General features: G+C 47.6%; 2 protein-coding genes across 6 annotated transcripts in view; one reads left to right on the forward strand and one right to left on the reverse strand.

The window, feature by feature from the left end:
* CDH23 (cadherin related 23) overlaps positions 1-24,672 on the forward strand; it is a 606,235-nt gene that overhangs the window by 516,045 nt on the left and 65,518 nt on the right. The window lies entirely within an intron of this gene.
* Positions 1-24,672, reverse strand: part of VSIR (V-set immunoregulatory receptor) — a 61,537-nt gene that overhangs the window by 7,352 nt on the left and 29,513 nt on the right. For all 5 annotated transcript variants that reach the window (XM_020994440.2, XM_020994438.2, XM_020994437.2 and 2 more), the window contains 2 exons: positions 10,429-10,869; positions 9,753-9,809 (listed from right to left, as the gene is read on the reverse strand). In XM_020994440.2, coding sequence (XP_020850099.1) covers positions 9,753-9,809; positions 10,429-10,869 — 498 coding nt within the window. The remainder of the gene's footprint in view (positions 1-9,752; positions 9,810-10,428; positions 10,870-24,672) is intronic.

The raw sequence follows: 24,672 nt of genomic DNA on the forward strand, positions 1-24,672 counted from the left end.
GGGACCTTCCTCTCTCTGTGAGGGGTCACGACTTTGCAGCCTCAGGGACTAGAGAATCTACTTAGCCCCCTCTTCAGTGCCCACAGCGCACACGTCTAGCTGTCTGAGAGCTGGCACCCAAGAGGCCATGTGGCTTCAGGTTCTCCCTTCTGACCTTTCCAGTTTCCTTATATCTTTTCCCCTCCTCTGCAACCCAGTGACACTAGTTGCCTTGCTGTCCATCTCCCAACTGCAGGCATTTTCACTGGTTGTTTCCCTGTGCCTGGAATTCCTTCCTTCCTTATCCCTATCTCCTGGCTGCCCTGGCTTCGTTCAAGCTGCAGACAAAATCCAGCCTTCTATGAGAAACCTTTCCTGACCCCCCTTAATGCCAGCACCCTCCTTTTGTGAATTAGCTCCAATTTATCCTATATATATCACACTTGTACAAAGTCCTTAGGGCAGCTAGGTGGCTAAGTGGATAGAGCGACAGGCCTGGAGTCAGGAAGACTTGAGCTCCAGCCTCAGACACTAGCTGTGTGTGATCCTGGGCAAGTCACTTAACCCTGTTTGCCGCAGTTTCCTTAATCTGTAAAATGATCTGGAGAAGGAAATGGCAAATCACTCCAGTGTCTTTGCCAACAAAACCCCAAATGGGGTTATTGAGAGTCAAACATGACTAAAACAACTGAGCGACAAAGTTGTTAGCCTGTGGCATCCCCATCGGACTGTGAGGTCCTTGCAAGCAAGGACTGTTTTTTGCCTTTCTTTGTCTCCCCAGGCCTTAGCACAGTGCCTGGCACACAGTAGGAACTTAACAATTGCTTGTTGACATGAAGTTCCAGCTGGGCCACTTACTGCCTGTGAGACCTTGGGCGGTCACTTAAACCCTGGGGACAGAGCGTGCTGGTAAATGCTTGACTAGAGAGGCATCAGAAAAATTTCCACTTTGATCTCTGTTGTCATCACTTTCTCCATCGCTTCTCAAGTCTAAATAACCAACAAGACGAGGAACCAAGCCAAGATTTGCAGTTTGTTGATTTCTGAGGCGTAAATGCGCACGCTGAACATTTTAAAATTGACTCTCAAGCTCCAGGACAGCCCTCATCCATGGGCCCACTTTCCTCATCCCTCAAAGGAATGGGCTGGACTTCCTAATGTCTAAAATCTCTTCTGGTTCTTAGTTAGACCATGCCTCTGGGGAAGTAAGAGACCCCTGTTCTCAAACTTAAGATGACTACTGACCCACCTGCTGTGACTCTGATCTCTGTTCATTTACCAGGAAGGGTAGACCTGGCTTCCTACAAGGACCCAAGCCAGACAGCAGAAGCTTCTAGGGCAGCCCCCATTCACCCACTCAGAGGCCCCTTCCCTCTGTGGGTCTGTGCCTGGATTCCACTCCATTCTTCTGTTCACACTCATGGTAGCCAGTATGAGGTGGGCGGGGAGGGGGAGGGGGAACATCCCAGCCAAAAAACCAGGAACCAGAACAGCAAGGGAAACGTGTTGAGACAACGCGCTTCTTCCAGTTTGTGAGATCCTTAGCTAATTTTAACACCGTCGATTCCAAAAGCTAGCATTAGCAAACGTCCCCTCCTAACCACAACCAGCTACGATACAATTTCCTCTTCAGCCTCTGTCCATGCCCTGGGCAGCATCTGAGCCTGGCCCGTAGTGAGACAGAAATAAACAAAAACAGAGAATCTCAGGGTCTATTAGATCCTAGATTTAGAGTTGGAAGAGATGGGACTCTAGGGGCATCAAGTCCAACCCTCCCATTTTACAGATGAGGAAACTGAGGCATAGAGCAGTTGAGTGACCTGCATAGGATCACATGGTTAATACGGGTCTGAGGCAGGATTGAATCTAGGCCTTCCTGACTCCAAATCCATTCCCCTATCCCCTATACCACACTGCCTAGAAATAACCCCAGCTGTCATCCAGTCAGACCTGACCCAAGAAAAGAATTGACATAATATACAGAATCAGCATTTCAGTGAACAGAATTTCAGCTGCACTGCAATGATCAGCATAAACAGAAGTGTAGCATTGTCTACTTAAGAGCCCACTTCTCAAGTATTTTATTTTTTGTTCTTTTTTTAAAATATTTTTATTTAAACTTTTGCCTTCCAAATTCTATCCTTCTCTCCCTGTCTCCCCTCCGCCCTCCCCAAGACGGTAAGCAATCAGATATAGATCATACATTTGCAATCATGTAAAACATTTCTATATAATTCATGCATTTTAAAAGTATTCATCACATAAAGAGTGTCCCCATATGACCTTAGGGAAAGCATTTATCCTGTCCGCACAGTTTCCTCATCTATAAAATATGACCTCAGTTTCCTCATCTTTAAAATGGAACTGAGCTAGATAACCTCTAAGATCCTTTCCAGCTTTAAATCTGTGAACCTGTGACATGTTGATTGCAAAACATTTCTTTTTCTTATTTATTAAAGCATGTCCCTGAGGAACCTCCACTAGAAAGCCTTTTGCCTTTGTTAGTTACAGCACATTGCTGAAAGTAAAAATATTCTGCAATTCTGACATTTCACAAACTCAAACTTGGTTGTCTCTCTTTGACTACTGCCCATTGGGGAAGTTAGATGGTGAGTCCTAGGCTAGCCATCGGACTGGCAGGAGGGGCAGAGAGGAGGGAGATGGCTGCTGTTTGCATCCCTCTAATCAGGTGGTTTCTCAGTGGTTTTAAAAAGAGGAATAATAGCCAAACATATCCTTCTCTAACGAGTATCTAAGAGACTTAACTGAGTATCAAGAACCACCTTTATTCTCCTTCCAAAGTGAGTCAGCTTGAGATCTTCTTGAGGAGGTGATCCCAGTTGGGGTGGAGAAGGGAGGAGCTGGTGAGGGGGAAGGAGGCAGCCACCCACTCCAGGATCAAAGAAGTGTGCCAGATCATTAAAACTGCAGGGCATTATGGGAAAGACTGGACTATAGGTAACTGGCTCATTGTTCTCAGGACATACCAGGTGCCCCCACTCTTTAGGAGGTGAGAAAGGAGAGGAAGCCTGGTGGAACAGGGAGGATGAAGGATGTCAAATTCCCTAGGGCAGGGGTTCTTAACCTTTTTTGTCATGGACCCCCTTGAGCAGTCTGGTAATGATGGGGTGCTCAGGCCCCAGCCCTGAGATCATGTCCCTAGAAGCCTCAAAGGACTCCTCAAAATCATGTTTTTAAAGACATAAAATAAAATGCAGAGCGTTCCAAAGGAAATCAGTTCTACAGAAACATGGTTATCAGAATATTTTGTAAAGATGTTCTTGCTTTCTCCCTGCGGAGGGGTTAAGGGAAGGAAATTCAAAACTTGAATTAATCTCAGAAATTGAATTTTAAAAACACAAGTTCCCCAACCCCTCCCTCAGGGAGAGGCACTTTGGGAAGAGTAGATAACCCATAACAACCCCATCCTCCAAAAGACTTTTTCTACCCCATAGGTGTGGCAGCCTCCACCCCACCCTTTTTGGTGATTTTGAAATAATCCTTCTGCAACCCAGAGACAGTTTCAAAAGCATTTCCTCCTGTGGAGAAAACCAGAAAAGAGGCTGTTAAGAAGGATGGGCCTCCCCTCTCCCAATCTAGTTGGCTCTTCATTACCTTGAGACCCTGGAGTAACTAATAGATGGGAGATAATAACGATAACAATAATCGCTCACATTTTAAGTTGGCATAACACCATCTCATTTGACCTTCAGAAAGTATATGTAACCCCGTGGGGGTCCGCATTTAGAACTGACGGGGCCTCTAACCCTGGCTTCATTTTACCAATGAGGAAATATGTGACAGAGGTGAGAACTGACTCTTGGCCCTGCACCATGCTGACAAGTGCTACTATCATCCCCATTTTACAGATGAGAGAACTAGGCTAAGTGACTTGCTCAAGGTCACACAATAAGTAAGTCATCTGAGGTGGGATTAGAACCTAGAACTATGCCACACTGAAGATGATGACCCTCTGTTGTCTAACTTTCCTTAGGGTGATTTGGGCTTGAACTTCATAGATTAGGAAAAATACAAAGATATACAGTTCAATAGGGGAAAAATTTCTCACTATGAAAGCAGGATTGTCACTAGAACAGATTACCAGGCATGTTGTGGAAGCTCCCTGGAGAATTTAGAACACACACAAAAGAAGTGGGCCAAGGTTCTTACCCTTGTTCTTCTGGACGAGGTGTTGCTGACCAAGGACTGGGGCCACAGGCGTGTTACTATGACAACTATCATGGCAACCTTGGGAGCAAGTGTCGCCATGTTAGTTTGGGGGAGTGGGGGGCGAGGGTGGGGAGTGGCTGGCAACAACCAGTCAGACCTTGTCTTAAAGATTCTGAAACACTCTAGCTGCAGTCCTGCCTACACGCAGGGGGATGGATAAGTTGGTCCACAAAACCAGTCCAGCAGTAATAAGCTCCCTACCTTTCTTACAGCTAGCTTTTCATAGAGGTCCCCACTAATCCTCACTTTGTCCCTGTGAAGGAAGGATAAAAGCATTTCCATTTCTCAGATAGGGAAATTACCACACATGAAGAGGAAGTGAGTTGGCCAAAACCATACACCAAACCCAACCACAAAACCAAACCTTTATAGCTTTTGTTTATCTGTTTAAAGATTCTTGCTCCTGATGAGAGAATCTAAGTCAGTGACATTTCTGAATCCTGAGACATCTGGGTGGCTCAGTGGATAGAATCCTGGACTTGGACTCATGAAGACCTGAGTTCCAAGACTAGCTCAGATACTAACTAGCTGTGTGACTGTGGGCATGTTGATTAACTTCCCTGTGCCTCAGTTTTCTCTTCTATAAAATGGGGATAATAAGAACATCTGCCTCTCAGGATCATTGGGAGGATAAAAAGAGAAAATATTGGTAAAGCATTTTACAAAGCTTAAAGTGCTATATTAATGTTAGTTATTATCATCATCATCATGGCATCTCTGCGGTTGACAAGAGCCCCCAGGAAAACACTGAGAGGGACCTTCAGAGGTTATCTGATCCTATCCCTGGGCACAAATCAGGCATTGCCCAAACACCTTCTGACGTGTGTCTTCATGGCCTTGCACAGAAAGGGAGAGTGTTAGTGGTGTTCTCTGTTTTACAGAGGCAAGGCTAGTTACCAGTTGAAAATGTCTCACAGGGCAAAGAATCTAGGAGATCAAATCCACATGTAACTGAGAATGACAGTTTCCATCAAAAAAGGGCAGAAGTCTTGCCAAGAGAAGATTCCAGACCATCCCGGTCAAATTCCTCTAATGCACCTCTCTATGCTGTCCAGTTAATGTGATGCTGTAGTGATAAGAAATATATATTGTAAACTTCCTGAGTAATGTCTCTTCTAGGTCAGAGTCAAGAAGAACCACCCACGCAATTTGCCCCCTTTCTGTTTGTTTCTAGTTCTTCCAATCCCTTCCCTTTTGGGTTCACTCAGTACTATCCTCAAGGCCTTCCAAACTAGACAGCTAACTTTTAGATAATCAGGGTGTGTGTTTCAGTTGGAAAGAACATTTTGAGTTCTATAATCTGGCTTCTAGGCCCAACCCTGACACTAATGTGACCTTGGACAATTTCCTGGTTTCCTTATCCATCAAATTCTTATTTGATGAGGCTTGGGCTGGATAAAATGTAAGGCCCTGTCCTAATTTTAACATTCTTTAAGGCCCCAAGGGAAGAAGGAGGGTGGAAAAGGGAGGATAAGAGCTGAGTCTGAAGTAGGGGAAGTGGCCAGTGATGGACTCATGAGAACTGTGACTAAACATAAAAGGTGTGAGCTTTACCGCAGTCACAGAAATGGTTATCTCAGATTAAAGAGGTTGGATCTGCTCGGCCCTGCTGCCCCACACAGGCAGGTTAATTCAGAGTACTGAACAGTGTCCTCCACTCATTGGTAAAGAGACTCTAGGGGCCTCAATCTCTTCATTCAGGAGGGAATATTTGAGATGTCCCATAATCCATTAGGGGTCAGAGAGTTTCTAACACTAGGAATAATTTCTCCACTGAGAGAGGTCTGAGGTGCAGAGCTTCAAACAGATGCTCAGTGGGAATAGTAGCAGTGAGCTGCTGTCACATGCGGAGATCAGGGACCTTAATTAAATGAGATATTAGCTTGACTTGAGTCTGGGTCAGGCAATATTTGGTCTTCTAGATTGGTTCCAGGTCAGTCCTTCCAGAAAAATGAGTCGGCTTGCTTCCAGTTTACATTGCTAGAAAGGTGGAGCTGGGAGGACCCTTGGAATGCAGAATGTTGGAGTGAGAAGGGACCTTAAAACATAGGATGTCAGAGCTGGAAGAAATCTTAGAACACAGAATATCGGAGTTGGAAGGGGCCTTAGAAGATAGAATGACAGCTAGGAGGGGCCTTAGAACACAGAATATCAGTGCTGGGAGGGGCCTTAGTACATAAAAGGGCAAAGCTAGAAGAAACCTTAAAACACAGAATATCAGTGCCAGGAGAGGCCTTTGAACATAGAATATCAGAGCTAGGAGAGGCCTGGAATATCAAAACAGAATGTCTGAACTGGAAGGGATCTTAGAACATAGAATGTCAGAGCTAGAAAGGGCCCACAGAACACAGAAAATTTGAATTGGAAAGAGCCTTACTGACCATCTAATTCAAACTTCTCATTTTTCAGATGGGGAAACTGAGGTCACAACGAGGTAAAATGAAAATGTATTGATTGCATAGTTTTAGAAATAACTAGCCGATTCAGTCAAAATTTAATGTAGAGATTCTGTTTGGGATTTGCCCAGTAAACATATTTTAGTTTATTACTTGGTTTATGGTGAGGAAGATGGAAATCTTAGGGCATTTGGTGCCCAAGAGAGAGACAAACTGTGGAGAAGATGAGAGATCATTGGACCTCCCCTCTTAGTTACTAGAAACTAGACTCTACACTTCAGGAGTGTAGGGACTCCATCTGACTCCTCACTTCCTAGGGACATGGGCCTTTAGAAGTCTATCTGCTTCCCCAGTCTTCATCCCCAACAGTGAACGTCTCCCTGTGAGGACACTGTACCCTGGGACTGCATAACCCCCAGACATGAAAAGAGAACCCTGCCATGCCTTCTCCTTCCCTGTTTGTGCCCCAAGCTTGATTTCCTGGCATGAGAAGGCAACTGCAGATACCCCCCCTCAAAGCCAAGGAGGACTGAATTCCTTCCCCAGCCTCCTGCTGAAGCAAGCAGTCTTAGGTAGGTAAGTCCAAAATAAAGGATAACACAAAGATGGCCTCTGAGCCTTCCTCACCCCCGTCCCCCAAGCAGCTGTCCCGCTTGCCCAGAACTCTCTCTCTCTTTATCTCCATCTCAAGAGTCCCTGGTTCTTTCAAGTCTCCGCTAAAACCCCTTCTACAAGAAGCCTTTCCCAGTCCCCCTTGAGGCTAGTGCCTTTCCTCCAATTACCTCCGATTTATCCTGCACATGTCTTGTTTGTACAGAGTTATTTGATTAGTTTTTCCCATTAAAACGTGAGCTCCCTGAAGGCAGAGACTGTCTTTGTATCTTTCTTTGTATCCCACTGCTTAGTACAGAACCTGGCAAACAGTAGGTGTTTAATAAGTGCCTATTGACTAGGCTCTGACTGGCTATAAAGTACCTACCTGTAGAGGTGAAATTCATTGAAAAAATGTCCTGGGCTGTCCCAGGCCCTTCTCCTCCAGAGCTCAATACTTTGTGGTGGGCTCATAGGATTTAAAAGCCTAAGAAGTGTCCCAAGAAGATCCTTGTGGGGATGTCTCCATTGGCTTCCCAGCTCCTCATCAGGCCAGGACGCAGGAAGAGATATGGGGGCTCTTCCCAGAGGAGGCCAGGCTGGTTTCCACAGTGCTAGAGGGCTCAACAGATCAGACCATTACTGCCCCTCTCCCTTGTTTCAAAAACAAAGTCTCACTGATTACTTCAGCAGACTAGATGCCTGATCCTTGTCTTCTTCCTGAACTCAGAGCCTCAGAATTCAGAATTCAGAATTCAATCTTGCCCCTAATCTTGAATTTGGGCCCTGGAGGCAGTCTGGGTAGAACTGATGGTGTCTAACCTTCTTGCTTTTATAAATGAGGAACATGGAAGCCAGAATCTTACCTTTTTAATGGGGGGGGTCCTTTTCCCTTTCCACTGATTCCCTCCAGGGGACATAGCCTCAGGGAGGCCGAACATCACCCTCCCACCTCACACATGGAAAGTCATCAACCATAATTAGGGCAGGGAAGGCAATTGGATTGGGGTGGGTGGAGAGGAATCACCTGCCCCTTCATGGTCCCCACATCCTCTAATGACAGTCGGGTCTCGAAGCCAAGGGGTGGACATCTCCAGCCCTGATTGCCCAAGAGTAGTTACTGTTAATACCCTCAGGCCAGATGAAGAGGGAAGTGACTAGGAAAGGGAGGAAGTTGCTGCCTCCAAGCTGAAGGGCTAGAATAGGGTAGCCCTCAGGTTCCCTTCCCTCTTCTTCCCTGAGGTCCTCCCCCAAACATCTACCTAAGAAGCACTAGAAAGTAGATAAGCAGCCATCTGAGACTAAACTTCTGCATCCAAGATGAGGGTGAGGGCTCAGAGGGAGGGGACAGGTGACCCAGACAGAGTTCAGGATTGGGGTGGAGCTCAGAGACGTGTAACATAAAGTATAACAGTTCACACTGAGTTAGCGCTTTTTCCATCAGTAAAGGGAGTACTGACCACCACAAAATTATAGGTTGTCAAAGTACTGTATTAATTACAGAATGATTTACATAGATTATAGAATTAGAAGGGACCCTGGAGGTCATCTAGTATGACCCCTTCATTTTCCAGGTAAGGAAACTGAGGCCCAAAGAATGCAAGTGACTTGCCCAAGACTACTAGGTTGTTAGGACTGGAACCCAAGTCCTGTGTCTCCAAATCTTTCCACCATGCTGCAGTTCCTCACATCTGACATTTTTATTTCCTGTTGAACTTCAACCAAGTCACAGGAATCAGATTTAGATCTGCAAGGGACCTTAAAAGGCATCTAGCCCATCCACTATCTCCTTTTTTCCTCACAACAAGCCTGTGAGGCAGATGCAATTGTTATCCCTATTTTACAGATAAGGAAACTGAGGCTCAGACCAGTTGAGTAACTAGAGCCACGTAACAAAACAGTGTCAGAGGCAGGATTCCAACCTTGGCTCTCCTAACGCCGATTCTAACAGTCAATCTTCTGTTACGCTAACTACAGGGTCCAAACTCAAGCTTAAGGAAGGGGCAGAGTTCTGTGAAATGGGATTGTAGGCCTTTAACTCAACACAGAGGCCAAGATCAGACACATCATCAGCTAAGCTAACTTGTAGGATTGGCATTGTTTAAAAAGAGGGGGTAGAGGAGAGTGGAAGTCGTGCTCTGACCTGCCTAGTCACCTAGAACAGTGGGAACCTTCCTGGCCTCTTCTGGGAAGAATCCCCACAATCCTCCTGGAGTTGTACTTCATCAAGGAGCTGGGGAGCCTCAGGGGCATTCCCACAGGCAGCCTCCTACCTTCTGACTTGGACCTTCTGTGGTCTGCTTGTGGCCTAAGGCTCTATGGGGCTCCCCTGCTAAAGAGCCTCTCACCAGGCTTCCAGGCCTGGCCCAGTCTGATCCTCTCCCCTGTTCACCCCCTCCCCATCACTCGAAAGGAGGTAAGAGGCTTATGGGACCCACACACATGCCAGCACTGGTGCTGGGCAATTTGCCATCTGGTGTTTTTGGCCCCAAGGGGTCAGGAACATGCTAGGGCATGCTAAGGGGAAGAGGAGAGAGAGAGAAGGAGGATTCTTACTTTCACTTTCCTGGGTGGAGGCTGGGTGCAATATGCATTTGGAGAGTGGGGCTTGGCCTATGGAAAGAAAGAGAGAACGAATGAGGTGAAATCCCTTCTTCCTGTCCCTGCTTTTAGGTGAGAAGCCTGCTGATGCATTGACTGTACATTTGCACAGATCCTCACACTCATGCCCTCGTGGAATTGCACGCAGGCACACGCTAACCCAAACACACAGCAGCATCTTAAATGTTCTATCCATGCTAATGGGAGATTCCGAGGCCTTCGCATTAGCAACACTCAATCTCACTCATCATAGGAACAAATGTAATGTTTTCTACTCCCGTATTTAATGACATTCTCCCATCATCGTATGTCCCCTGTGTGTGTGTGTGTGTGTGTGTGTGTGCATCTGTCTCACACATACATACATACATGCACACACACACACACAGCTTGGGTTCAAATCCCCGCTCTACCCCTTATAACCAACTTGAATTTAGCTAGGCAGTTCACCCATGAAGACCTCAGTTTCCACATTGTAACATAAGCGGATGAGACTGGAAGGCTGCTCTCAGTTCTGAACCTGATGAGTGCCACACGTGCTCCCACAGTCACACGATCACACACTTACTTTCCTCCACACTCCCACAGCGCCAGACACATGCCACGCTGTCACCGGTGCACAAGGGCTCACCTTTCTGCACCTGGAGCTCCACAATACCGTGGACCATCTGCTGAGAGTGATGGTGGTTAAATTCCACCACCAGACAGCAGTAGATGCCACTGTCCTGCACAGTCAGGTTGAGCAGGGTGACAGAGAAGTTCCCGTGGTGGTCGGAGCTCAGCTCCACTCCATGGTGCAGAGTGAGGTCCTTGTGCCCAGCAGGATTCTGGCTGCTGTTGGTGTTGTGATGCCCGCCATGGTGCGGGTGCAGCTCTCGATCTGTAACATTGCGGATGGGCCTTCTCTCTGAGCAGCTCTGGTTCTCTTGGTGGCCCATGTACCACGTCTTATAGAGTGCATCATGTCGGTCTGCGAGTGGGCCCAAGACCTTGCAGGTCAGGCTGACGTTCTGCCCCTCGGGGCAGACGTAGAGGGAGTATGGAGTGGTGAGCTTGAGGGCTGCCACCTGACCTGGGGGAAGAGATGGAAACCCAGTTACCCCAGCCTAAGTACCCATGGGTCAGTCAACAGGCATTTACGAATCATCTACTGCGTTCCAGGCACTGGCGATACCAAACCTGGAGGCCAGCCCTGAACACGGGGTTAGGCTGGTCCCCATCCTGGAGAAGAGTATCTGTGTGCCAGAGGCCAGACTCCTTCTCCAGAGAAGCATCCCAGCTCTGTTGATCTCCTTCCTGTGTTAGCTGGGCACAACAATAATTGGGTCAGACACATTCATCCATCGTAAGGATGCTACAGTGGGCTTGAATTAAACTTCCAAGTGCTACGGAAATTTTTATTATGAGGACAGATGTCCATCAATCGGTCAGTCAGTCAGTCAACAAACATTTAGTAAGCACTGGGGATTTGAAGAAAGGTAAAAACAGGGCCCTACCCTCAAGAAGTTCACATTCCAATAGAGAAGATAATATGCAACAACAAAAAATATTCGTAATAGGATATACACAGCAGAAGTGGAATCTCAGAAGGAAGGCACTAGGGTGATAAGGGATATGGTAGGGGGGAGGGGGAACTGGGAAAGGCATCTTGCAGAATATGGGTTTTGAACTGAGTCTTAGAGGAATCCAGGAAAGCCAAGAGGTGAAACACTGCAAACGTGGGCGACGGCCAGTGCAAAGTCAGGAAGTGGAGTGTTGTGTTTGAAGAACAGTGAGAAGACCAGTGTTGCTGAATTACAGAGGACATATTGGGGGATAAAGTGTGAGAAGACAGGAAGGAAAGGCTTGGGGAGGAGGGAAGGCAAGCCACAGAGGAGAGGTCCAAGGTGGTGGCAGCTGCCTTAGAGATCTTCAAGGTGAAGGAGTCAGATTTCTTATATTTGATTCTGGAGCTAAAAGGGGTCCATTGGACATTACTAAGTAGGTGACAGGCACAGGCCTGTCCTCTAGGAAGATCACTCTGGTGGCTGACTGGAGGATGAATGCAAGTGATGGAAAGTGGCATTTGAGGTAGGCTTTTAAGTGTGATTGGTACTTAGGCGAAGAAGGAGGAGGACATTACAGGCAGAACCTTCTGAGTTAATAAAGCAAGATGGACATTTAGAGGACTTCCACCAGAGTCCTTCTCTGATAGTCACCAGGGCATGGAGGTGACTTTGAGTTCTTGAAGGCTATACCAGCAAGGTGGAAACTCTGAATGGTGCTACAAATTGCCGCAGTTTTAAGCAAAGGCTCCACGGTGAGCTATGAGTCTGTTTAGTTTACTTGTTAACAAAATTGTTACTGTTAAGCTTTCATTTTCACATCACCTTCATTTCCCGGCATATCCTTCTCCTCTCCCCTACCATGCCCTTATAACAAGAGAAAGAAAAAGCCTCTCAGTGGAACTAGCCCAGGCATCTACACAATGTCCCATACCCAGAGACCCCCTGGGCAACATCTTCAGAGAAGAGAGGGAGGCCCAAGCGAAGTTTAGAGAGGGCTCTTGATTCCAGGTGTGAGTTTCAGCCACAGCAGCTCCCAGAGATGGACAGCTAAGTTACAGGAGGGTGACAGTCTCCATCAGTGGAGTACTCGTTCCCAAGGCAATGGTAGGGACTTGAAGAGCTATGAGAAGCATATTCAAGCAGCTACAGATAAGACAGCATTTCCTCTTCACTCACCCCACTCCCCACATCAGGACCAAACAACTAAATTCAGTTAAATCTGGGGGTCTTGATGTGGAAACCACAGTTAGATGTCAAGGGGTCTGTGAACTCAGATGGGAAAAAAATTACATCATCATTTTCACTAACATTTAACAGAAATTTGGCATTCCTTTCAATCATGAATTTTTTAAAAAGTCACTATTCTGAGAAGGGGTCCAGAGGCTTCACCAGACACTGGCGGAGGGGTCCATGATCCCAAAAAGGTGTAAAATGCCCAAGTTTAATTCAATTCAACAAGCATTTATTAAAAACTTGCTGTGTGCCTGTCCCTGTACTGGCCCAGACAAAAGAATACTCCCTGTCCTCAAGGAGTTTATGTTCTTCTAATCAAACAAAGATGGGGAAAGAGAACAATCCTCACAAGATTTCTCTTGGAGAGGTTAACTGAGGCAGAGCAAAGCTCTGACCGTTGATAAGCATTGAGAGCAAAGCTGACCACTGATCAACACAGCCCCAGTTTGGCCAAACAAAGAGCCCTGAGGGTTGTTCATACACACACACACACACACACACAACACACACACACACACACACACACAAGCTCTTGAAGTGAGCGGCTTGTACATCTTCTTAGTCCACCCCACCCTCCTCCCAAGCCTGGGACTGGAGTCTTTGTACCCTGCACTTGCTACATTCAGCAATGACCCATTCACCATCCCTGAATGAAAGAAACCTCAGGAAAAGACTGGTTCCTCCCAAGAGAAATTGAAAGCGGAGGCTGTTTCCGAGCCGAATAATCTCCCTGCACGGCTGCCAAGGCCGACTGCCGAACAGGCAGGGTGGGAGGGTCAGCCAATGGGCTTCTCCATTCTAGCAAGACAGGAGAACACCAGCGCCCTGTGTCCACTGGCCTCTTGTGAGCTCAGCAGAGACCTTTAAGGAGGCAGGTGGGGCCGAGTGGACAGAGCCCTTGGCAGCAGGCTTGCATCCCAGCTCTGCTCCTTGCTAGGTGCATAACTTTGTCCCTGTGAGCCTCAGTGCCCTCAACTATAAAAAAGGGAATGCTAAGTAGCACCTATGCCATGCACATCCTAAGGCCTCTGGAAGGATTGAGTGCCATATTTTTATTTTCTTTGGACGTGTCCTAGACTCACAGGCCTGGAAGGTCTTTCCAGCAAGCCAATATACCAGTCTTTGTCCAGTGTCCACTACGTACAGGGCCCTGGGTGAGGCCCTGAGTGAGGCCCTGGGTGAGGCCCTGGGTGGGCAAGACTCTCTCTTTTTCACCAGGATACCCTTGGAATCTTGGCTCTTCCTCTTATTAGCTGTGACCTTGACCTAGTCACTTAGTCTGTCTAAACCTCACCTTCCTAATCTGGGAAAGTGGAAGACTATCCATACCACCCCTCCCAAGGCTACTGCGAGGCCGCCATTTGGTAAACCTCAAAGTTCTCTAGCATAACACATTAAATAACCCTTGAAGGCTTCCAAAGTGCTTCCCTCCCAGCACCCCTTGAGGGACATAATTGGGCATTATCATCCCTATTTTACAGATGAGGAAACTGAGGCCCAGGGAGGGAGAGCCACTGGCAGGAGAGCCAGCTGGGTGTCAGGGCCAGGGTTTAAAGTGAAGCCTCCTCACTCTAAGTCTAGCACACCGTCCAATAGACACTGTTTCTCATGCCAAGAGAGGCAAGGACAGATGGAAGGAGCTGGGGGGCATCTGAGCAAGGTCTCTTTCAGGTGGAGGTGTGGTGGGCCACCATGGGCAGGGCTGGTAGGGGAAGCCTATCTTAATGCTTCCCACCCCCCCTTTCTCTGGCCCTCAGGTAGCAGGGTCCCCACTGGGCAAAATTAACCCTCTGCCAACCATGTCAGAATACTTGCTTTCTCTAAGGCCCTGCCTCCAGCTACTTCTGGAGCCCAGAGGTCCCCCAGTAGGTTGGGGTCTACTAAGAAATCTGACTCCCTGCCTTGGAAGATCTCTAAGGCAGCTGCCACCTCCCTAGGTCTCTTCTCTGTGGTTTGCTGAGATTCTAGGGGACCCCACTATGAAGAGAGTCCTGGGCAAGGCCCTATTTGGGCAACACTGTTTCTCATCCACTAGAAGACCCGGCCTTGGCTCTTTCCCCATTAGCTTCAACCATGAGCTAATTGAATGGGAGAGGGAAGGAATGACTACAGATAATAAAGTTCCCTCTCCTGTCTCACTGAGCATTCGGGTCAATGCCCCACCATCCCCTCCACATACCCCTCACTCTCTGATCTCAAGACTCTGAACAGTCAAAAGTAACTTATTAAATTAAATTATATGAAGTAAAAATAGTTTAGGAGTCTGAAGGGACTTTGGAGATGCTCTTCTCCAGACCACCCCTCCCCCACATTATAGGTGAGTCCCAGGCAAGTTCAGCAGTTTACCCAAGGTGTTAGAAGCAAGATAATGGCAGAGCTGGGATGGAATGCAGGTCTTCCCTTCCCTAGCTTCCTACACTACACACTTCTCTACCTGATAGCTGACATTTGCACAGTGTCCACTTACAACCTAATTCAGACTGTAACCAGTAGGCAATGTGAGTACGATTATCCCCATTTTACAGAGGCAGACACTGAGACTCAAGTTAATGATAATGATGATAATGATGATGATCATAGTTAGCATTTTTATAGCATCTACTATGTGCCAGGCACTATGTTAAGCACTTTACAACAGCTGCAGAAGGTAGGTGTTATGATTATCCCCATCTTACAGTTGAGAAAACTGAGGCAAACAGAGGTTAAGTTAGTTGCCCCAGGAAGGGCATCTAGTCCAAATCCTCTCTCTTCACAGATGAATAAACTAAGGCCTAGAGATGAAATTGCTGCCCCTAGCCCTAAGGAGACTTTCTGGAGACAAATGCATTGGTAACTGAATTGAAAAGACCTTCTGTTGTCAGGAATACAGGAACAAATTAGCCGGTATTTTCATCTGATTGACTCATTAGCACCTACTGTGAGCTAGCAGAAGTTAGCTTCCTGAAGGAATAGATACACAGGACTAAGCTGTGGTGAAGGGATGGGGAGGGAAAAGTCTGGGGCATCATCAAAGTTCTAGAATGGGTCAGAGGAAGGGATGCCCCAGGTAGTCGAGGAATAGCATAGGGATGTGTACCTGAGGGAGGGGATACCCAAAGGCCAACCTGAACTCGATGAAGAAACACGTGATCCGGGCCCCAACTTCACCACTATTAGGGCACAGGTCATATCTTCACAACCTTCAGGTTTTCCACAAGCCAGCCCTGCCTTCTCCCCAAGCCCAAGGATGACCCAAGGATGATCTTGTGATCAAGGGAACAGCACCAAGCTGGAGATGTCAGTCAGGGATTGCCACTCAAGGACATAGAGAAGAGTGAAGACGGTGGAAGCGGAGCAGAGAAGGTCAGAGGGCAGGACTTCAGGCCAAGTGTGCTAGAGAATGGAAGGAATAGGGAGACAACGGAAGGGTCCCGATCATTCAGAGATAACAGCTGGGCAAGAGGGATGAATTCGAGAGACGTCCCTTTCCAGGGCCTCTTCCAGCTTTAGAGCATGAGGCTAAGACAAAAGAAATCAGTTCAGCTGCCTGTCCCACCCAGCTTTTGGACTTGTGCCTGTGTTCTTCCCTTTCCTCTTCTCTTCCTCTTCCTTCTCCTCCCCTAAAGGTCCAGAAGAGAACTCAGCTCAGGCAATATTTCTCATCAATGTTGTCTCCTCCCGTTAGATGATAAGCTCCTTGAAGGCAGGAACCATGGGGTTTTTTTTCCCTTTCTTTGTATCCTCAGCCCTTAACACAGTGCCTGGCACATAGTGGCCAGTTAATAAATGCTTATTGACTGACCCACTGACATCAGGAGAGACTGGGGTGGCTGGGACAGCTGCAGGGAGTTCAGAAAGAAGTGAGGGACAAGGGCTGGCATTTAGAGGATGGGACGGTAGAGAGAAAGGGATGAGGCAGGCAGAATGAAGGTGGAAACAGAGGAAGAAAGATTGGAATGAAGGGGTGGACATGGGTCAGATTAAGGTGGTTGGATGGAGTTACAGAGGACAAATAGGTCAGGGTCAACATATGGACGGATAGAAGGTACTGGGTTAGAAAGATGGGTAGGGTAGGACCAGAAATGTGGGATCGGATCAACATAGAGGTTGGGGTGAATGAAGTTAGAACAGAGATTAACTGATTAGGATGAAGGTGTGGCCATGGGTCAGATTCGATGGGTTGGAGTAGAGCTATGGACAGAGGGCAAAATAGGCTGTGGTCAGGGTATGGACAGGAGACAGACAGCTTTGAGATAGAAAAACAATAGGGACAGAGAGATGGAGATGTGGAAGAGGACTGGGAGGGGTTGTTTGTTGAGAAGCTGGTATTCCAGCAGGGAAGACTCAGGCCTAGGCGGCCCCAGACTTTTTGTCCATTCCCTCCAGGTGTCCTCCCTGATTCCAGGATGATACCACGCCTGAAATCAGCTGGGAAGATGGGCCTTCTGGCCTGTGGGGGGAGCAATGGGAGCCCTGTTTATAACATTCAAGGCTCAGCAGCCTAATCCCCTGCCTAGTAACAAAGGGATTTTGCTGACCTGACCACAGATAATCTAGGGACGAATTTGGAAGAAGAGGCCTATGTAATTCAAAACAGCAGACAACACAAAAAGCCTTTGGAACATAGAGAGAGCAGCCAAGCCAATGAGTGGTTATCAGAAGCGATCCTCAAATCTGGGTAATCGAGAGTTGGCTCCAGTAGGAATTGTAGAGAGCATTGCCCCATGGGAGCTGGCCAGGGGATGCGGCAAAGCCTGGGAACCAGAATCTCCTGCTGGGTAGGAATTTGGCAGAGCCAGGAGGGAGCAACGAGGCCCAGGAACATGGGACTGCAGAAGGAAAGAATTTGTACAACACTCATCTCACCCCCAGTCCCTCCTCCAGTTCACATTCCCATCCCCCACCCCCAGTCCTCCAGGGGACCTCTTCCCTTTTCAGAGAAAGGAGAAGAAAACCCAGGAATTCAAGCCTGTGGAGCTGAGAGGGTCAGGGAAAGAGGCGACAGGGCAGAGTACTGGGAGTGGGGATGGCAGCGTGAAGGAAAAGTAGAAAGAGGGAGAAGAATGATCTGAGATTTCAAGCTTATTGAGAAACAAGCCAGTGAGGAGGTAGGTGGGACATTCCCAGGTGCTGGCCTCTCCCGGGTGAGGCTCCCACCCTGTGCCCCTGCCAGGAAGACCAGTGGACTTCAGGGGCTGGCCCTGGGTTAGCAGAAAACATCCCTCTGGTTGGTTTGTACCCACGATAATTTCAAGTTTGGGTTTAAGAACATGGACAAGGTTGTTCTTTGCTGGAATTTCAAAAGGTTAGAAGATTAAAAAAATAAAGTTAAAATACAGGTGGGCAAAGGCAGCTGCCTAAATACATGCACGTATGCAGTATGTCAAAGAATTCTGTTCAATTCAATAGAAGGTTAAGGGCACGCTAAGTGCAAGGCACAGGGAGTACAAAACAACCCCTGCCCTCAAGGGGCTCCATTCTACTGGAGGAATGTAAGGACTAGAGAATGTTAGCAGTCAATGGGCTTCAGAGGGGACCCCTCATTTTACAGAAGAGGAAACTGAGGCCCAGAGATGTCAAGTAAGCTAACCAAGGGGCCCCAGCTAGTGAACAGCAAAGCCTGAATTCCAATCCTGATCTCGACTCCAAATCAGGGACCCTCACCACTCCCCAACGGGTGCACCCATATTTTACCCATGGAAATCATAGGAGGATGGGGCCACGGGAACTAAGGCAAGGCAAGTGAAATGACTGGTCCAGAATCACACAGTTATACAGACTCAGGTCTAGGATTCAAACCTGACTCTGTAGTGAAAGCCCTTTTAAAGGCAACGAGGCAGTGCGTGGACAGAGAACTGGTCCTGGAAGAGCTGAGTTCCAATCCAGCCTCAGATATTTTGACTAGTGGTGTTACTCTGGCTACTTTGTACATGTCACGTAATCTGTTTACTCAGCTGTAAAATGAGGATGATAAGGTTGTCGTGAAGATGAAATGAGATAATATTGGCAAAGTACTTGGTGAACCTCAAAGCACCATATACATGTTAACTATCATTAATTATTATTATTATTATTATTATTATTATTATTATTATTATTCTCTTTTCCCTGTACCAAGCTAAATCTTTTTTTATTGTACTATGTTATGGAAATGCTTGTTTTATTCCATAAATTAAACATACTTTTTTTTTAAAAAAAGATAGCATGGCATAGTGGATAGAGTAGATAACCTGGGAGTCAAAAAGACCTGGAGGCAAGAATTGCTTCTCTCACTAACTGTGTGACCCTAGGCAAGTTACATAACCTCTCTGAACCTCAATTTCCTCTTCTGTAAAAATGAAAGAATTGGGCTAAATGACCTCTAAAAGCCCCTTCCAACTCTAATCCCATATATAGACATACATGCCTATATATGTATGTGTGTGTATGTGCTTTTCTACATATATAAAACAGCGTAGCTGGAAGGACCATTAGCTAGCTTGAGGATATGTTTTTCTATTGTTGGTAGCAGCAGGGCTTTTAAGACAGGCCAGATGTGCACCTGGGACATTGTTATGGGCCCTGGATGGAGGGGGAAGGGAAAGGGGGAGCTCAGGCTCCAGAGTTTTGTGAGAAAGAACTTGGGGAGTAAAATAGTCCATGTATCCACAGACGCCCAGGCCCTAAGCCAGCCAGGCTAGTGTACTGGCCTCAGGAGGCAGTCACAGGCAGGCCAGCCAGTTGGCCCCACGCGCATAATGTGCATCCACAGAATGGAAAGGTTGCCCCTCCCTCCCTCCTTCTGTGAAAGGGAAGCAGAATGGAATCCGGGGGAAGCTGGTGCCTCCCTCCTCCCTTCTCAGCTTCCCCCACCTCCCCCAAAGCAGAGCCTGCTGGACAGAGTGACCTTTCATTGGCCCTGAGTTTTGTAGGTGGCTCTTGGCCCCTCAGCACTTAGCTATCTGGAGGGTGCTGGATAAGCCTGGGCTGCCTTCCACAGGTTTCCCAGTCCTGCCCATCTCACACCCAAAAGAGGATTTGGGCTTTGCTTTCCAAGCCCTCTGCCTCTTTTAAGAGACAGTGTGAGATAAAGTGAGGGTTGAGGAGCATAGTTCCTGTCTGGATAGTCATCCGGGCCTGCTCTCACATCCATGGCAGGCAGAGGCTGGCATCCTCTATTGGTCAGTGGGCTTCCTGCCCGGGCTGGGGACGCCATTGTGGAACCAGTCCTGGCACTGGGGAGAAGCTCCCTTCAGCCCACAGAGCACCAGTGACCCATCCCTGCCTGGCCCAGGGGCCCCAAGCAGTGCCAAGTATCTCCCCAGGGAATGGTGAAGTTGGGTTAGAATTACTGTCCAACTGGGCCACTTCCCTCTAAGGCTCCAAGGAAGGTTCTCTTCCCTTCTGAGAGGAGTGGGCCAATAGCACCTCCCTCCCATAGGGGCATTGCAGATGGCCCAAGTGCCCCCTGGGGATCTCTATTATCCACTTTATGCTACTGAGAGGCGGGGGATTCTGTGTGTGTGTGTGTGTGTGTGTGTGTGTGTGTGTGTGTATACACACAAGTGTGGTACAAGAGAAGGGAGGTTGTGGTACCTGACGAAGATTAAGGAGATAAGAGAAGGAAGGACTCAGAGGCCAGTAGACCTGGGTAGGCCCTCTCCAACTCCCCAGAGTTGCCCTATTTCTTTTGAACAGAATAAAGTCAAAGTTGTAACCTGTTACACAGTATGCAAATATAAAATACTATGCCTGCCAAGAGGCAGGGTGGAGATGTGACTAGAAATCAGTCCTCAGACCCCAGCCAGGAAGACGTGGTGTCTCGCCTCTGACACATACTGACTTCCCTAGGGAAGTCACTCAACCACTCATTGGCCCAGCCACCTCTAAGACAAAGAGCTGCAGAGAAGCAGGTGAGAATGTGTGCTGGAAGACAATCTGCCTCTTTGGGATTTCCCTATTCTGATGAAATCGTAAGTCTGGTTACAGGGGTGTGCTCCCGAGGACCCAGTGAAGTTTGCATTCAGTCAAAGGGCCACATTTAAGGCCCTAGAGGTGTGTGGCCTCAAGACCACAGGTTTCCCCCCACCACAGTATGATTTTTTTCATGACTACACCATCCCTCCAATCCCCTCCCACAAGGGACCTCAGAGGTCATCTAATCCAGCTGCCTCTTTTGACAGTCGGAGAAACTGAGGCCTTGAGAGATTAAGATTGCTATCTTCTGAAATACCCCAAGTACCTGGATAGATCCTGAGTATTCCTATACTAAGGCTTTGTTGTGGCTATTGTTGAGTCCTTTTTCAGTCTTACCAACTCTCCGTGACCCCATTTGGGGTTTTCTTGGCCAAGATGCTGGACTGATCTGTCATTTCCTTCTACAGATCATTTTATAGACAAGGAAACTGAGGCAAACTTAAGTAACTTGCCCAGGGTCACACAGCTGGTAAGTATCGGGGCCAGATTTGAACTCAGGACCAGTTCCTGACTTCTGGCCCCACACTCCATCCACTGTGCCACCTAGTTGCCCATACCAAGGCTAGGTAATGCCAAAAAGATTATTACTTATTCTTGAGAAGGAAATTCTGTTCCCTCTGTTATGGAAAGTTCTTCCTTAAGTCTGACCTAAATCCCTCATCCGTGCATCTTGCTAGAAAAGGGAATATACCTAACTCTCCCTCAATTTCCACATCTGTAAAATGGGAATGTAATTTGGGTTTTGATAGCAGGACCTAGAGTCAAAGGGCATGAGTTTGAACTTTACCATCTGAGATCTGCCATTTCCTCAGAGTGAGACACGGACCAAGTCATTTCACAGGGTAAGTGAGGACCTTAGAACAAGGGAGAGATGCTTTAGATGCTGTCTCTGGGAGCAGAACCACCAACCAACTGCACTGTCCCCAGGCCCCTCCGAACCTCACTCGACTCCCCCAGCCTGAAATCCACCACGGAGAGCCCTCAATTCAGCCGAGAATAAACGCGAGTCCAAGAAGCAGGCCCGGCCCTGGGGCCCGGCAGCATTCTGGAAGGGGGCCTCAGGGGACCTCGATCTGAGCCCTAGATCAGGAGCTCTGTGAGGCCCAAGGACAAAGGGAATCTCAGACGAGTCCATTGATACCTGCTCCAACAGGAAGGGCCCCATTCACAGCAGAGGCCCTGAGGGAGACAGGGAAAGGGAAGCCCGAACTCTATTGAAGGAAGCAGAGCTTCCAGCACCTTGGAAAAGGGGCCGTGGGATTCTGGACTGCAGGGCCTCTCTATAAGGACCTCTCCAGGGAAGGTCCTGGGGCCTACCCCCCTTCCCCAACTCCCCAGATCACTCCTCAGTTGCCATCAGATTACCCCAGATGAAGCCCAGCCCGGGATAGCTCCAGAGTCCCCACCCCAATACGTCAGGCACCAATAACTCACTATAGGAAGAACAGATAGATGGACATGTGCCCAGGCCAGTGAGAACACAGGCGGCCAAGGGTTCCTGACCCCTGAGGAAGAGCTCAATTCCCCCCTTTCTCTTCCCTTCCTTCCTCACCCCTAACCGTGGCCTGACCGAACCCTGGATGACTGGTTGGCCCCAGCAGCAGGGAGGGTCCCACAGCCTAACTCAGTGATTGTTTATTCATCCTCTTTACTTTGGGTGGGATCTCTAGCAACTGGAAAACCCCAGGCCACGCACAGCTCAGAAAAACACTCACAGGCCTGCTCAGAAGGGAACCAGCTGAGATGGAAATTATCGGGTCCCCTTGCCAGCCCTGCTTGCTTAGGGAAATGTTCCCCTTCCTAGATGACAGAGCCAAGAGAAGAGGCTGCCCGGGGCTATCTGTGTCCAGGAAAGGCTTCAGGGGCTCAGAGTATCCTAGAGTTAGAAGGATCCATGAGAGGTCATCTTGTCCAGGCCCCTGCTTCCACATAGGACTGCCCGATTGCAATTATCTAAAGTTAAAGTGAGGCAGATGGGGTCACTACACCCCACAATAGTGTGACTGATTTTACTGACAGATAATACAAAGAGAAAAACAAATGGCCTTCCCGCCTCACTTGCATATCACCTTCTTGAGATGTCTTCCAGTCCCCAGAACTCTAGAAGTTAGCATATGTGATCCTAGGAAGAGGAATCTCTTCCTTCCTTGCCCCCTGCCCTTGCCTTCAGAGCTCTGGCAGTTGGAAAGGGCCAGCAGGGACCCTGGAGAGAGGTAGATGGACAGGAAGCCGATGACTTGGGTTTCATGTTGCTGAGAAGGGTTCCTAGATTGGAAGCATCAACTGGGAAGAGAGCAGATCTATTTGCCTCCCTTCACCCAATACCTTGAGCCAAGTAGGAGCTTAATAATTCCTGAGAATGGAGATGATAGTAAAAGTGATGGTGACATAAGTGGTGATCACTGATGGTGATGATGGTGATGGTGATATTGTTGGCAATGATGGTGATATTGATGGCTCGGTGCCAGGTGCAGTCAACGCTTTAAAAAATCCATATTAATGAATTGCTTGGGGGTGATATTGGTGGTTCTCATGGCAGCAAGGATCCCATTACCAACCTCTAGCCCTCCTTCTGGCCTTCTTTCTTACAATGTCAGACTACCATTAAATATCTTGTCCACCTGAAAGCCTTCACTGTCCTGCACCAACGGGACACAAAGGGGTCAGTCCCCTGAGAGTTGAATCTGAACATCAGCTTTTACTCTCCAGACACGGCTCATCTCACCTGCGGGGAAGTATGATGCAATCAAAAGTACACCAGACTTAAAGGTAGAAGACAGGAGTTCTAGCTATATGAATAGACTTCTAGCTCTCTGGATCCCAGTTTCTCTATCAGTAAAATAGGAGTAACCAGATTATCCCTTCCAATCTCAAAGGATTGTTGGAAGAACCCAGTGAGAACATATTTAAAGGCCTTTGTAACTACACATAGTTATGTACCTGTAAACTCCAACGTTTCAAGGAGCCATGAGTTCATCACAGGGGATTCTCCCACCCCACTACATGTGAGTAGATAGTCTTGGAGAGCTATTGTGCCCAAAAAATTCACCAGGTGTGGCCAACTTGGTGTCTATCCTCTGCAAACATTTCAAGACCAGCAAACACCCAGTCTGTCACTAGACACTCAGTCTTTGAGAACAAGGACTGTCTTTTGCCTTTCTTTGTATCTGCAGTACTTAGCACAGAGTCTGACACATAGTAGATATGTTATAAGTGCTTATTGAACAACACTGACTTCAAGTCTTTCTAGCTGCTGATAGAACCCATGGGCAGAGCTTTGGAGAACCCAGAAGCACCTCCTCACCATCATAAGGCATTAGAGTAGAGACATACATAATCTGGGATGGCAATGATAAGCCCCCAGTATCAGGGACCCAGACCTTGCAGCACCATCCCCTGTTCCACCAGAGGCTAGGAGACTACTCCAGAGAGAACTATCCTGGTAGTTCTTTCCTAGCAGAACTAGGAACTAGGTCCAACTCAGAAAACTTCCCAGATTCTTAACTTAGATTCTGAAAGTAAGAGGAGAGTGAGAGCAGGTAACAGAGGACAAATACAAAAGTGGGGTGGAGTACTGTATGTAAGAACTTCCAAGTCAGGGTTGAGCTGGGGCCAGCAAAGAAAGCCAATACAACAAATAGGGATTTTTTTAAAAAGCTATATTGGGGAAAAGAGGAGGATCTAAGAAAGGAGACAGCTGATGCTTGGAATGGAACAATGTCAATGGATGCAAATTTGGATGGAGACTAAATATATATTTTTCTTCAACATGATTGGCCTCCTTTGCAATTTTACATATTTTACTTGATTCATTTAAAAACATGATTGTGAGAATGCATCCCATAGGCTCCACTCAACTGCTAGAAGGGTCTTAGACACACACACATACACACAAAGGGTCAAGAATTTCTGGTTTAGAACATTGCACTGAATCTAATAAGGTGGAATTTAATAAGGATAAATGTAAAGTCTACATTTGGGTTCAAAAAATCTACTTCACAAGCACAAGATGGGGGAAGCTTAGTTATGTAGTGGCTTGCCTGAAAAAGATCTGGGGGTCTTAGTGGGACTGCAAGTTCAGGGAGGCTACAGTGTTTAATACAACAGCCAAGAAAACTTGGCCTACAGGAAGAGAAGTGGAGTCTCCGGGAATAAGGAAA

This window comes from Phascolarctos cinereus, unplaced genomic scaffold, assembly GCF_003287225.1.
Source record: "Phascolarctos cinereus isolate Bilbo 61053 unplaced genomic scaffold, phaCin_HiC Scaffold_3;HRSCAF=262, whole genome shotgun sequence".
Taxonomy (NCBI): Eukaryota; Metazoa; Chordata; class Mammalia; order Diprotodontia; family Phascolarctidae; genus Phascolarctos; species Phascolarctos cinereus.